Raw genomic sequence first — 15,835 nt, 5'->3', positions numbered from 1 at the left:
GACACTCTTAGGGGCTGCTTTGGGAATCAGTAGAGTGGGCGCTTGGGGCCGGCAGACATTGTGGAAGGTGGGAACCAAAAATTGGTCTTCTTCAGACCTTGCCTGATTTTGTTAGTCTCCCCGAGACCTGGTCAACCCCCCACCCCCAGCTCTCCAGCCCATGTCCCCATCCCTAAGGATTCTTCAATTTTGCAGGTCTCATTCAGGGTTGTGGAATCTGGATCAGTGCAGTTTGGTTAAAAAGAGTGGTTTACATTTTGGTTTAGTGGGACACTTTTGCATTCCTGCAGGGTCCTGCTGGGGTAAGCTGAGCATGGGAGGCTCTGCAGGGAAGGGAAAGGAGGGAGGAGTGCAGAGCAGGCGGCTGCTTCCCCTGCTGGAGCCTCTCCCTGCCAGCTGGCTCAGGGCTGGCAGGCAGCTGTTGCCTTTGCCCCCTCAGAGATAGTGTTTTCTGCTGTCTGTTCAGGTTGGTGTTTTGGCTGCCCTGGAGTCTGGAGAGGGCCTGGCTCTGGAGTCACTCTGACGAGGTGTGAGCCAGCTCTGCAAGCTTTCCTCTGACAAGCAGAGAGAGGGGGAGTCTGAGGACAGACTGGCCTGGGGTGCCAGGGCAGCTGTCAAAGTGGTCCTCACTGCATGTGCCAAGGCATTCATTCCATGGACCCAGAGAAATCATAGCAGGATTTATGGAGTGCTTATTATGAGCTGGGCACTTCACCTTTGTGTCAGGCTAGCTTGCCTGTAGTTTTCTGTATGTTCAGTTGTATTTAACCTGCTCAGTCATTTGGTTCAAAGTAAGATTATTGTATTAGTTTTCGACAGCATCCAAACAAATGGCCACATACCTAGTGAATTGAAAGAGCAGTTGCATAGTGTTTCTATTTGTGTCTGTCAGAGGCCCAGCCACAGCGTATTGACTTCTTGCTCCAGGTCTCCCCAGGCTGGGGTCGGGCTGTGTGCAGGTGCCGTGAGCACACCTGAGTCTGGGGGTTCCAGCCAATTCATTTAGGTTGTTGGCAGAAAGCAGTCCCTTGCAACTGGAAGATCAAAGTCCTGTATTCTTGCTGGCTGTTATATTGAGGCGACCCGAAGGTCCCAGCCATGAGAGGCTGTCATTGTACAGCAGGCACTTCCTCAAAGCCTGCAGGAAAATGTCTCTGTGCAGAGGCTGGTGAGGTGGCTCACCTGGGAGGACACCTGCTTGGCCTTGCTTGCACTCCAGGTGCTGATGTAAAGTAATGGCGATCACAGGAGTGAATGATCAAACCCCATGGGGAGGGGAGGTGAGAGCAGCAGATGACAGGAGTCCTAGGGAGCATCTTGGAGTTCTGCCCATCACGATTACTGTCTCTTTTGAACTTGCTAATGGTCTTAGGAGATAAAATCATATTTCCTTCCGTTCTCTCTCTCTCCCTATTTCTATTTCTCTCTCTCTCTCTCTCTCTCTCTCTCTCTCTGTCTTTCTTTTTCTAATTAGGACATCAGTACTCGGGGTGAAAAGACCTGACCAAGGGTTTAGAGTCCAACTGTTTTGGAGAGGGGGATCTAAATATTTTTTTAATTATTATTATTTGGATTTCAAAGCCTTGAAGGCCTCTAGAGAGTGGTAGTCTCCATAGGGATCATGGTGGAGGCCTAGGCACCAGCTGTAGTATGTGTCATGAAGAGATAGATGTGTCCCACCCTCCCCCACTGCCTTCGATGAGCAAGGCCTTCTTTGTGCGGGGATGCCTCTGGCTCTAGGAGGAGGCAAAGCCAGAACTGGAGGAATACCCAGGAGTAGAGACCACAGGGAGTGGTGTCAGCCAGCCTTCTATGGCATCCAGACGGTATGATAATAACTTACCATCTCTCCTATCCCACCTCATACTTCCCCGTGTTCAGACCCAAGACCATTACTGAACATGACTTAGTATTTTGTAGGAAGCGTAGGGAAGAGGCAGGTGGAATAAAGATGAAAAGTTTTGGGGTTCACAAATTGGGTTTGGTTAAATTGCTTATTTGTGGGTAGCAGAAAATCCAATTGATGGTGACCAAAACCCAAAATATGTTGACTTTCCTCAGTTCACCTTGAGTCTGAAGGCAGACTTGTTCAATGCTGGTTTGTCAGCAGACTTTGCCACCAAAAAAATCACCTATATTTCTAGTCAACTATCATAATTGGACCTTCTTGTTACAAAGTGGCTGCCACTGATCTAGGCATCACAATCATATTCAAAGGTGAGGAATCTCAACATAAGGCCAAAGGTCTCTCTTTGGGAAAAAAATTCTTATTTGAAGTATGATTTCTCCCAAGATTCTTTTTATTTTTTAAAAAAATTTATTTATGAGAAAGATAGGAGGAGAGAGAAAGAACCAGACATCACTCTGGCACATGTGCTACTGGGGATCAAACTCGGGACCTCATGCTTGACCACTGCACCCCAAAGCTTAACCACTGCACCACCTCCTGGACCACACTCAACATTCTTTTATTTCAGTGACTAAAACTGGTTCTGAAGCCCATCTTAGACTATAGTGTGTTAGTCAGTTTGGGCCACTATAACAAAATACTACAGACTAGATGTCTTAAGTAACAGAATTTGACTTCTCACAGGTTTTGCAGGTGAATGTCTGAGACTGGGGTGCTAACCTAACTACCTTCCCAGAGGTTCCATCTCTAGTTACCACCCCATGGGGTTAGTGCTCCCATACATGAGTCTAGGGGCTACACAGGTCAGCAGGCAGCAGTGAGGGACAGGAGACTGTTTCCTATGACTTGAGGGTGTGGCTATCAGACATTCAACCGATGTGGATTCTCTTAGCAGGAAGAGCCTGGGGATGTCTGCTGGGCGGACAGTCATGGCCTCTGCCTGGCACAGGGAAACTCTCGGAGTGATCCATAGGCTATCTAGAGGAATCCTAGAGTCTGGCCCCTCTGGGGACTGACTTACTAACTTCTCAGCTTCTGTAGTGAGTGCACAGACTAGCTAAATCAGATGGGACCTGGTGCTCCAAGCACAGTTTGGTTGAAACCCCCCCCCCCCAGTTTCTTTCTTCCTTTCAGTTTGTGTGTGTGTGTGGGGGGGTTGTTTTTGTTTTAGAGACAGAGAAGGGGGAGTGGGGGAGAAGGAGAGGGTGGATCTTACACTTGGCAAAGCAGCACACTATCCAAGTGAGCAATCTTGCCAGGCCCCTTCCAGCTTTCTGAGCCCAAGTAATTTTTTTTTTCCTCCAGCGTTATTGCTGGGCTCGGTACCTGCACCATGAATCCACCGCTCCTGGAGGCCATTTTTTCCCCCTTTTGTTGCCCTTGTTGTTGTAGCCTCGCTGTGGTCATTATTATTGCCATTGTTGATGCTGTTTGTTGTTGGACAGGACAGAGAGAAATGGAGAGAGGAGGGGAAGACAGAGAGGCGGGGAGAAAGACAGACACCTGCAGACCTGCTTCACTGACTGTGAAGCAACTCTCCTGCAGGTGGGGAGCCGGGGGCTGGTACCGGGATCCTTACGCAGGTCCTTGCGCTTTGCGCCACATGCGCTTAACCCACTGCGCCACCACCCGAACCCCGAGCCCAAGTAATTTTAAAGGCTTGGTGTGATTTCACATTTCATTTTCAGAGTACTTCTGTCCTAATCTCACCCTGTCTTTGCTGGCTTACATAATGCCTGGGATGTCAAGGAGAGAGATGCCTGTGGGTACTGAAGAATTCTGGGCACCATGTTAAAAGTCAATGTAGTTCTTGACTTCTGTTCTCTGGAATCACAACCACATGGCAGGTTGTTGATGTTGTTGTTGTTGGTGGTTGGTGGTGGTGGTTTGTTTTTGTTGTTGTTGTTTTGCTTTTTACCAGAGCACTTCTCAACTCTTGCTTATGGTGGTACTGGGGATTGAATTTCAAACTTTCTGAGCTTCAGGCTTTAAAGTCTTTTTGCATAACCACTGTGCTATCTCTCTTGCCCCATGGCCAGGCCATCTAAGTTCTCCAATCCCAGACTCTTCATCTATAAAATGGGGGGTGAATAATGATTCTGTCCCCATCTTATAGCACTGTTATGAAGACAGGAGAGACTTGGCTGGTGAAATTTTTTTATGAAGTGGAATGTTGTATAGGCAACAGATAAAACTGACTGGATACTACTGACATATTCACTCAATAATTGATAATGATATTGATTTCACTTCCTATTGAGGCTCTCTCTGTGCTGAGCATAATTCTGAGTGGCAAATGAGAAACTACTCTCATAGAACCTACAGTGGGTGGAAACTGAACAGCGGTGGTCTGGGAGGTGGCACAGTGGATAAAGCGTTAGATTTTCAACCATGAAATCCCAAGTTCAGTCCCCGGCAGCACATGTACCAGAGTGATATCTGGTTCTTTTTCTCTCTCCACTTATCTTTCTCATGGATAGATAAATTATTTTTTTAAAAAAAGGAACTATGGGGAGTCTGGCAGTAGCGCAGCAGGTTAAGCGCACATGGTGTAAAGCGCAAGGACGGGCGTGAGGATCCCAGTTCGAGCCCCCGGCTCCCCACCTGTAAGGGGGTAACTTCACAAGCTGTGAAGCAGGTCTGCAGGTGTCTTTCTCTCCCCCTCCCTGTCTTCCCCTCCTCGCTCCATTTCTCTCTGTCCTATCCAGCAACAATGACATCAGTAACAACAATAATAATAACCACAACAATGATAAAAACAAGGGCAACAAAAAGGGAAAATAAAAAAAGAATCTATGAACAATGGTCACTTCCTGTTCTTTTCTTTTCTCTTTTCTGCCATCAGGGTTACCACTGGGGCTTACTGCCTGCACAGCTTCACCATTCTTGGCAGCCTTTTTTTTTTTTTTCCCCCATAAGAGGTGAGAGATATAGGCAGAGAAAAGGAAAAGCAGCTACAGCATTGTTCCACTGCTTGTGAAGTTTCCCCGGTACAAGTGGAGACTGGGGACTTGAACCTAGATCCTTGCTCATGTGTGCTCTGAAAGGTGAGCTACCACCTGGTCACAATGTAGACTTTTTTTTTTTTTAAATTAAACAAGTAATGCCTGATGGATAGATGCTGCTGGGGACACCTAAGACAGATTGGGTTTTGAGCTGCTCTCTGGAGATCTGAGATAACCAGGTAGAGAAGGTTCTAGAGGGAAGGTGATCCAGACAGGGAAAACATCACATACAAAGGCCCCATGTGGCAGAAGAGATTGTAGTGTTCTTACAGAGCTTCAGGGAGGCTAATGTGACTGGATTAGTGTGAAAGATGAAGGGAATGGAGGTCAGAGAAGAAATGTGTGCAGATCAGACTGAGGGCTTCATTACTCTAACAGCATTCAGTGGTAGTGGGGTTAATGAGGACTAGCATAATCTGTTGACCTAAACCATTCTGCTAGCTGTTATGAAGAGCACATGCTGGTGGAAATGAGGGGGGAGAGGCAGGCCTTGAAGCACTTTGCTAGGCAGGAGGCTACTGCAGCATCCAAGTCAGAGACATGGGAAGGTGGCATGGGAAGGAGGGGGCAGATTTGAGTGTCAGCAGGACAGGAGGGGATACAAGAGAGAGAAGACTGAAGTGTGCTTCCTGCATTTACTTGTATTTTATTTATTTATTTCATGAGGTTTTTATTTTATTTATCTATTATTGATAGAGACAGAGAAATGGAAAGGGGAGGAGGAGGTAGAAAGGGAAAGTGAAAGAGACACTTGCAGCCCTGCTTCCCCAGGTGCATTATTTATTTATTTGGTAGGACAGAGAAAAATTGAGAGGGAAAGGAGGAGTAAGAGAGAGAGAGAAGGGGGGCCATGTGGTGGTGCACCCAGTTGAGTGCACATCTTAGAGTGCTCAAGGACATGGGTTCGAGCCCATCGTCGCCACCTGCAGGGGAAAGCTTTTCAAGTGGTGAAGTAGGGCTGCAGGTGTCTCTGTCTCTCTCCCTTTCTGTTACCCCCTTCCCTCTTGATTTCTGGCTGTCTCTATCCAATAAATAAAAGTAAGAAGGAGAGAGATAGAGAGACACCTTCAAATGCTTCACCGCTCATGAAGTACCCCGCCCCCCCCCCCCCACTGGCATATGGATGGGAACCAGGGGCTTGAACCCAGGTCCTTGTGCATTATAACACTCGACTGGGTGTGACATCACCCAGCCCCTTCCTGTCTTTCTGTTTGAAACTGTCAGCTTCTCAATAGCTGTGTATGGACCTGTGACCCCATGCACAGAGGGGGAGACTGAGGTTGGTAGCAAGTCTGGGGTAACAGAACCAGCATATGGCCTTGTGGAGATTCTAGCAAGGATGTGTCTGAGGCCAGGGCTCTTACCCTCTTCCCTTGGCCATAGCATGGGAAGGATGGTTATTACAGTAATTAATAATAATAAAAATGCAAATTGCCCAGGAAAGGGGAGCTCTTTAACCCATGTGCAAATTACTTTTTAGACCTCAGTGAAGCTGCTTGGCAGGGAGATGGTGCGTGGGTAAGGAGGAAGCTGAAAGGGGTAGTGGATCAGTGCCAGGGGCTGGGTGCCAAGGGTCCTCTCCTTCCAGTTCCTCCTATGCTCTGATCACTTGTGCTTATTAAAATATTTCTTCTCTTATGGGTTGATCTCATGCTCAGGCAGAAGTTGAAAAACAAGATCAGAAGAGAAAACACAAGTAGAACCTGAACTGGAATTGGCGTATTGCACCAAAGTAAAAGACTCTGGGGTGGGTGGTGGGGAGACTACAGGTCCAAGAAGGATGACAGAGGACCTAGTGGGGGTTGTATTTATATGGGAAAATGAGAAACGTTAAACGTTATGCATGTACAAACTATTGTATTTACTGTCGAATATAAAATATTAATTCCCCAATAAAGATATGAAAAAAAAGATGCTTCTTCTCTTCAGTGGTCCTGTTGGAAGTATCCCTGTTAAGGCTGGAGGCTGGAAACAAAGAAATGAGGCTGGGCATGGCTCTGCAGGCTGCCTGTTGCTTTAGGACACCCTGTGCTTGGTCATGCAGGTGCTCTATGGGGCACAGCCAGATAAGCTTGGGTGTCAGAGCTCGTGCTCAGGGTACTCCCTGGCAGTCTGGGTGACACTGGGACTACCTCTCAGTCCCAGTTGCTTGGCTTGTAGAATGGGGTGATGTGGCTCAGGGGTCAGGATAAAATGCATTCCTTTTGTGTATGAGGCTGTAGGTTCATCCCCCAGCGCTGCATATGATACAGTGGTGCTCTGATATCTCTCTCTCATTCTCAAGTTAATCTTGGGGGCTGGGCCATGGCATGCCTGGTTGAATTTATATGTTATAATGCACAGGGATCTGGGTTCAAGCCCTGACCCTCACCTGCAGGGGGAAGCTTCACAATCAGTGCTGCATATGTCTCTTTTTTTCCTCTCTTCCTCTCTGCCTTCCCCTTCCCTCTCAATTTTTATTTGTTGTATCCAATAAATCAATAAATATAAATCAAGTTAATCTTTAAAATGAATGGGGCAATCAGAACTGGGCAGTGGAGTACCCATATTATTATTATTTTTTTTAATTTTTAAATTACCTTTATTTATTGAGTAGAGATAGCCAGAAGCTGAGAGGAAGGGGGAGACAGAGAGGGAGAGAGAGACACCTGCAGCTCTGCTTCACCACTTATAAAGCTTTCCTTCCCCCTGCAGGTGGGGACTGGGGGCTTGAACTTGGGTCCTTGCACATTGTGGACCATATGCAGTCCACAAAGTGCACCACTACCTGGCACTCAGAGCACCCTTATTATTATGCATAAGGACCTGGGTTCAAGTCCCCTGCCCCTACCTACAGGGGAGGAACTTCATGAGCAATGGAGCAGTACTGTAGGTGTTTCTCTTTCACCCTTTTCTCTTCCTCTCTATTGTTCTTGTTCTTTATTAAAAAGGAAAAAGTGGGGGTCACCAGGTGTGGTAGAGTTAGTGTGCAGTTACTGAGGCCCAGTAATAACCCTGGTGCAAGTTTTTAAAACATTTTTTAAATTATCTTTATTTATTGGATAGAGACAGCCAGAAATTGAGAGGGAAAGGGATGATAGAGAGGGAGAGAGACAGAGAGACACCTGCAACACTGCTTCACCACTTGTGAAGCTTTCCCCTTGCAGGTGGGTACTGGGGGTTTGAACCTGGGTCCTTGTTCACTGTAATGTGTGCGCTTAACCAGGTGTGCCACCACTCAGCCTCCCCCCCCCCCCCCGGCCCCGTGCAAATTTTATCCAGTATTTCTCCTATCATCCCTCTCCCACCCACTTTACCTGCTGGAGATCTCTTCCAATGCTCCACAGAAAAATGAGGCATTGGTGCCAGAGAGATAGCTCACTGGGTAGGCCATCTGCACAGTCTATGTGTGTTCCTGGTCTAATTCCCCAATATCATAGGAGATATGCTGGTTCTGCAGGAAGCTCTGGTGTAACTTTTCCCCTGCAGGTGGGGCCTTGAACCCAGGTCCTTATGCACGGTAATGTGTGCAGTCAACCAGGTGTGCCAATGCCAGCCTCTATTTTATTTATTTATTTATTTATTTATTTGACATAGAGAGAGAGGGAGACAGAGAAAGGGAGAGAGCAAGATAGAGAGATAGAGACACCAAGATAAAGAGAACACCAGAGCATCACTCTGGCATATGCGATGATGGGGTCCTTGTGCATGGTAACATGTGCACTCAACCAGATGCACCACTGTTGGGCTAGGTGAGGGCTCTTGGTACATTTTCTGCTACACTGTAGCCCAGTGCTCAGTGCATACCAGGTAGCCTCTGTGGACTTTGACAAGAGTATATTGTGGGCAGTTCAGCCAGCATCTCAGCTCAAGAGCAGACAGTTCTTTCTTCCCCTCATACTAGGGCTCCCTGAGGGCAGGGCCATGTCTCCTGTCTCTGATTGTGAGAACCTCAGCATTTATTCCCCAGGGCTCTGTCCCCTTCAGAGCCCTCCTTTAGCACTGACCAGGAGTTCTCATTTCTACCTCCCCAATGCTTTCTTCTGCTGGCACCCATGACTGGTCATTCTCTGGCTGCCACTGAATTGAAAATGATTCCTTGGGGGAGGTGTGGAGTAGCAGGCTCTTGGCTCCACTTTTCTGGCCTCAATTTAATGAACAAAAGAAGTCTAGCTCCAGGCTGCTGGGAGCTCAGGTGGCTGGAGAGCTTTATGCTCTTTTTTTTTGGGGGGGGAAGCATATATTTTGCCTGTTGGAAAAAATTTCTCTTTGAGCTTTTCAAAGACTTAGTGTTGGGATATTGTGCAGATGTGGTAGAACATTGGCAGTGCCCACAAAACATTGTATTTCCGTGGTCCGGGAGGTGGTGCAGTGACTAAGGCATTGGACTCTCAAGCATAAGGTCCTGAGTTCAATCCCCGGCAGCACATGTACCAGATTGATATCTGGCTCTCTCTCTCTCCTTTCTCATTAATAAATAAAATCTTTTAAAAAAGAAAAGAAAAGGGAGTCGGGCGGCAGTGCAGCGGGTTAAGCGCACGTGGCACAAAGCGCAAGGACCTGTGTAAACATCCGGGTTCGAGTCCGGCTCCCCACCTGCAGGGGAGTCACTTCACAGGCGGTGAAGCAGGTCTGCAGGTGTCTATCTTTCTCTCCCTCTCTGTCTTCCCCTCCTCTCTCCATTTCTCTCTGTCCTATCCAACAACGACGACATAAATAACAACAACAATAACTACAACAACAAAAAGACAACAAGGGCAACAAAAGGGAAAATAAATAAAATTAAAAAAAAAAAAGAAAAGAAAAGGAATTAAAAAAAACAAAAAACATTGTATTTCCATGCACGTTTTATTTACAGATATCCACCACGTTGCCCCCTCAGGGTATCGCCCATTCCCGAGAGAGCTGAAAGCCTAGCAACAGTTGCTACGGAAGCTTTCTACCTTCCCAGAGTGCCTTGTTTTCTCCACCCCCTTTTCTAGCCAATCCCGTCCTGACTTGCCACTTCCGGAATTTCTCCCATAAAAGCCCTCCTGCTTCCACTTTTCTTTCTCTTGCTTTTTTCCTCTCTTCAGCAACCCAGGGAAGGGCTGTTAGGCATAGTGTGAGGCGGCCATTTTGCTAGCTCCACGTGGCTTAAACTACCCCGCTCTCGCCCATTTCTGGGGTGCCCACGTGAATAAAGATTTGTGTTCCCACTCTGCTCCGTCCTGACACGTCCCGACACAACCTGACAACTTAGAATATAGAGTAAAAGCATGTGTGGTCTGATCTCTCTGAGCAGTTGGGGTTCAGATCCCACTGGAGGGCAATAGATCAGCTTTCCTTCCTTTCGCTTCTTGCTGGGTGTTAGCCTTAGGCAAGTCACTTACTGTCTCTGAGCCTTAGATTTAGGGTGGGGGATGGGGACTGAGAGAGGCTCAAGAAAGAGCCTTTCCGCTCCCCACATGTGTATGCTGCACTCACATCAAAGTCTTTTGCAGGAGTCGAGCAGTAGCGGGTTAAGTGCACATGGTACAAAGTGCAAGGACCAGTGTAAGAATCCCGGTTAGAGCCCTCTGCTCCCCTCCTGAGGGGAGTCGCTTCACAAGTGGTGAAGCAGGTCTCTAGGTGTCTTTCTCTTTCTCTGTCTGTCTCCAACCCCATTTCTCTTTGCCCTGTCCAACAATGGCAGCAATAACAACAACAATAATATCTACAACAATAAAGGGTAAGAAAAGGGAATAAATAAATAAATATTAAAAAAAGAGAAAGAAAGTCTTTTGCATAACCATTATACTGTCTTTCCAGCCTGGCTTATTTATTTATTTGAGAGAAGGAATGAGAGATAATAAAAGAATATTTCTCTGGCACAGGCAGTGCCAGAGATCAAACTCAGGACTTTAGGCTTGAGAGTACATCATTTTGTCACATTGGTCTGCAAGTTAGAGGGAAAGATGAGTCCCAGGAAATAAGAGGCCACTGTTCATGAGGTCAAGTCACCATTTGTGTATCTCTAGACCCATACAGGGAGGATAGGCAAGGTGACTAGGCACAGGCACCAGAGTTCAAGTCCTCCGTCCCCAAGTATGGGCTGGGAAAGCTTCACAAGTAGTGAAGCAATTTGTTTGTTTACTTACTGCTACCAGATGATCATTGGGCTTTTTTTTTTTTTTTTCATATATAATTCCACAACTCCTGGCAGAATCTTTTTAATTTTTTTTATAGCAGGTGAGAACAGAAAGGGAGAGAGAGAGAGAGAGAGAGAGAGAGAAGAGAGACACCACAGCACCATTCCACTGCTCGTGAAGCTTTCCCTGTGCAGGTACCATCATGTGTTGATCAGGGGCTCAAACTTGGGTCCTCACAGATGGTAAAATCTGAGCTTTACCAAATGACCTATCTTCTAGTCCTCCACCTGCTTCTTTCTGAAGATAAGGATTTCACCCCTCTAGACTGACATTCAGGATCTCTCACTCTCTTTCTCACTAGCCTAGACATGACTGACCTTGAGTTCCTGATTTGGAGTCCCAGACTTTGAAAAAGTCAACTGTCTTCTAAGTCTCATATTTCTGGCTGATAAGGGATTGGGAAAAGTGACTTCCAAGGTCGCTATCAACTTGAACACTTGAGGGGTTTATGTTATTACAGGATTCCACTATAGAATTCAGAGTTAAAACTGGCCCTTGCTTTAGAGAAGTGCCTCCCCGACACTACTTTTTGGTTTCTCACACTGCCCCAGGTTCCAGCACCATGGAATCATCCTAACTGTGCACATCTTCTGTTCTTTGTTTAAATCAGGACTCCTAGGGCTGGGCGATGGCACATATATTACCAATGCACAAGGACCAGGATGGGGGGGGAGGTTCACAACTGGTGGAGCAGTGATACAGGTATCTCTCTTTCTTTCCCTCTCTCATCCATACCCTATTTCTACCAGAAAAAGAAAGAAAGAAGGAAAAAGGTCATCAGGAACAGTGGAGTTGTTATGTAGGCATTGAGCCCCAGTGGTAACCCTGGTGGCCATAAATAAATGAATAAACAAACAAATAAATAAAGATCCCTGTCCCCAGGCCTAGCACTACCAGAGGAGAGGTTGGATCCAATGTAGCTGGGCCTCCTGGGGTGAAGAAACACACAGAAAAGCAGACTCTGGTCCTCAGAGTTGCCCAGGCTGTCATTTCATCTGACGCTCACTGCAGTGGGCTGGGAGGCTTATCTGATGGTTTCCAAAGTGACAGCTGGCTGGGAGCAGACCCAGTGGGGCTCAGCAGAGGGGTGATGCCTGGGGGGGTCTGGGTGAGCTAGCTTTTAGGGAGAAGCCTTTGAATGAGAAGACTGAAGTGGAGGATGGAGACTCAGGAACCTTCTCTTGGGGACATTGGTGGAATTTGCTTAGGGACTAGATCTGAGGTGATCCATGAACTTAGCCCGAGCCTCTTTAGGAGCAGAGAATATCATGTGTTGTCACTAAGTGCTGCTGCACCTGTCTGTCTGTCTGTTGATTTTTGACTCCCACATCAGGGTGAGGATCTCAAGCAATGGGGTTGGATAGGCAACAGGTTGTCACTGCTGTGATTTGAATGACAAAAACTCAGGGTAGAGCTTCCTTCTAGACCTTTCTGCCTCTGCCATTGCTTCTTCTGGACTCAGCCCCTCCTGGGTCTGGTTCCCTCCTTGAGAGCAGATAGCTCTGGTTGTCCCATCCAGCTCTGACACTGGAGCTGGCTACTTGGAAACCACATGGGCCATGTCACTTGTTTCTCATTTCTGGGAAAGGAGTGCAGGGATGCAAGAGGCACTGGCTCATGGGGGGTTGTTGGAATGGGTGGGGAGGAGAGAAGACTCCTGGGGACATGATTAGGGTGGAGAGGGTAGCAGCAAGGGCAAAGCTGACTTCAGGGCAGTGTAGCTCATAGGAAGCTCCTTCAAGGATGGCACTTGAGGGGCCCTTATTCTAATCAGCAAGAATCCTGGGGCTGGGTGGTGGTGCATCCTGTTGAGCACACACATCACCATGTGTAAGGACCTGGGTTCAAGACACTAATCCCCACCTTAGGGGGGAAGCTTCACAAGTGGTGAAGCAGGTCAGCAAGTGTCTCCCTCCTCTCTCTGTCTCCTGCTCACCTCTCAATTTCTCTCTGTCCTATCAAATGAAGGAAGAAAGAAAGAATGAAAGAAAGAAAGAAAGAAAAGAAAGAAAGGAAAGAAAATAAGAGAAAGGAAGGAAGAAAGAGGGAAAGGGGGGGAGGGGACATGGCTACCAGGATTAGTAATTTCAAGGTATAGGCACTGAACCCCAGCAACAACCCTGGTGGCAATAAAAAAAAGTAGTTTTTAAAAAAGATTTATTTGTAATGAAAAGAAAGGAGAGGAGAAGGACATCAAAGTATTACTCTAGCACATGTGATGCTAAGGCTTGAACCTGAGACTCACACCTTATACACTGTGCCATCTTCTGAGTTGCCCTGCTTATTTTTCTTTTCTTTTTTTTATATTTATTTATTTTCCCTTTTGTTGCCCTTGTTGTTTTTTTATTGTTGTTGTAGTTATTATTGTTGTTTATTGATGTCGTCATTGTTAGATAGGACAGAGAGAAACAGAGAGAGGAGGGGAAGACAGAGGGGGAGAGAAAGAGAGACACCTGCAGACCTGCTCCACTGCCTATGAAGCGACTCCCCTGCAGGTGGGGAGCGGGGGCTCGAACTGGGATCCTTAAGCCAGTCCTTGCACTTTGCGCCACCTGCGCTTAACCTGCTGTGCTACTGCCCGACTCCCTCCCTGTTTATTTTTCTTACTCTCTCTCTCTAACCCTTATATCTGGAAGCTGGGGGTTTGGATGTCTGGGAATGATTGTTCTGAAAGTCTTGCTGGTGGCTGGAGATCATATCTGAGGTCACAGTGCCCTGGTCCTTCATAGAGAGTTGGCATTCTGGCTGTCACATGACCTGCTGACTGTCAGGATGGTGAGATTTAATTAGTTGCTTGGTGGAGGTCTTGTAAGTTTTATTTAATACACTGTGAGGTACAGTTCTTTAGCCTAGCAGCACAGCAAGAATGGTGGCATAAACTGGCTGTTGGAAGAGTGCTGAGAAACAGGCTCTGTGGGCCAGGCAGTGGCACATCCAGTTAAGTGCACATAGTACTAAGTGCAAGGACCAGTGCAAAGATCTGATCTGGGTTTGAGCTCTTGGCTCCCCACCTGCAGGGGGATGCTTTCTTTTATATATATATATATATATATATATTTATTTAAATATTTTATTTTATTTATTTATTCCTTTTTGCTGCCCTTGTTGTTTTATTGTTGTAGTTATTATTGTTGTTGTTGTTGTTGGATAGGACAGAGAGAAATGGAGAGAGGAGGGGAAGACAGAGAGGGGGAGAGAAAGACAGACACCTGCAGACCTGCTTCACCACTTGTGAAGCGACTCCCCTGCAGGTGGGGAGCCAGGGTTCGAACCGGGATCCTTATGCTGGTCCTTGTGCTTTGTGCCACCGGCGCTTAACCCGCTGCGCTACAGCCCGACTCCCGGGGGGATGCTTTCTTTACAAGCTGTGAAGCAGATCTTCAGGTGTCTATCTTTCTTCCTCTCTGTCTCCCTTCCCTCTCTCAATTTCTGTCCTATCCAATAATAAAATAAAATAAAATAAGGAAAAAATTGCCACCAAGAGCAGTGGATTCATAGTGCTGGCACTGATCTCCATCGAGAACCCTGGAGGGAAAAAGCGGGGGGGCTTTGGGTGGATATGCTCTGGTTGCTTGGTTTGATTACATTATTTTGAGAGTGATAAGAAGAGAGTTTCTAGACTAGGCCAGAATGTTAGACAGATTGCGATTTGGCCTGAGAGAGAGGGGCTTTTGGACCCAGGGCATGTAGAATATGTGTATGTGCATGTGTGTGTGTGTGTGTGTGTGTGTGTGTGTGTGTGTGTGTCATGATGGTGGGTGTGGGAGGCTTGAACATTACACTCCTTAGGAAACAGGTGAGGAACCTCCAGGGCTCGCAGGCTTTAATGAACATCTAGTAAACCTTTGCAGAAGGAGCCTCTTTCTTTTCCTGTTTTCCCCATGGCCAGACCCCAGGCTGCCCACAGGTCATGGTAAAGACTCAGTCCCAAGGGGTTGGGTGGTGGTGCACCCAATTAAACACAAATAATACTAAGCTCAGGACCCGTGCAAAGACCCAGGTTTTAGCCACTGGCTCCCCACCTGCGGGGGGGGGGGGCGTTCACAAGTGGTGAAGCAGGTCTTCAGGTGTCTATCATTTTCTCTCTCTATCTCCCCCTCTCTGTCTTATAGAATAAAATGGAAAAAATCGCCACCAGGAGCAGTAGATTCACAGTGCTGTCACTGAGCCCCAGCGATAACCCTGGAGGCACACACACACACACACACACACACAGAAAGAAAAGACTCAATCCCAAAAAAGGGCCTCCTCCAACGCAACTAATTCTCTCTCTCTCTTTTAGGAACCTTTTGGACAAAGATATGTTTTCCAAGTCTGACCCACGTAAGTCCTATTCTGATTGTCGTAACAGCAGTGCCATTGTGCCCCACTGAATAGCCTACACAAGAGCTAAGGTGGCAGGCTTTGTTCCACTGGCATCCAGGCTGCCTTTGTCCCGGCTGTCTCAGTCCAGGCCTGAGAAAGGGAGCTGGTGGGTCTGACCCTCACAGACGGGTTAATGGAGGGGTCAGGATGTCCAGGGATAGCAGGTCCCCATCTCAGAAAAACAAGTGCTTGTAAGAGCTCCCTGTGTGTGTGTGGGGGGGTGGTGGCACACTGTGTTGAGTGTACATGTTACAGTGCACAAGGATCTGAGTTCAAGCTCCCAGTCCCCACCTATAGTGAGGAAGCTTCGTGGGTGGTGAAGTAGGGCAGCAGGTGTCTCTCTTTCTATCTTCCTCCCTACTTCTTCTTCCCCTCTCAGTTTCTCTCTGTCACTATAATATTTATAT

The 15,835-nt window shown here is 47.2% G+C and overlaps 1 protein-coding gene across 5 annotated transcripts in view; it reads left to right on the top strand.

Annotated features, from left to right (window-relative positions):
- Positions 1–15,835, top strand: part of CPNE5 (copine 5) — a 107,570-nt gene that overhangs the window by 5,384 nt on the left and 86,351 nt on the right. For all 5 annotated transcript variants that reach the window (XM_060189725.1, XM_016185889.1, XM_007517822.3 and 2 more), the window contains exon 2: positions 15,346–15,386. In XM_060189725.1, coding sequence (XP_060045708.1) covers positions 15,346–15,386 — 41 coding nt within the window. The remainder of the gene's footprint in view (positions 1–15,345; positions 15,387–15,835) is intronic.

This window comes from Erinaceus europaeus, chromosome 4, assembly GCF_950295315.1.
Source record: "Erinaceus europaeus chromosome 4, mEriEur2.1, whole genome shotgun sequence".
In the NCBI taxonomy this organism is placed as follows: domain Eukaryota; kingdom Metazoa; phylum Chordata; class Mammalia; order Eulipotyphla; family Erinaceidae; genus Erinaceus; species Erinaceus europaeus.
The sequence above is the reverse complement of the archived record's forward strand: the minus strand, read 5'-3'. Positions and strand labels throughout refer to the sequence as shown.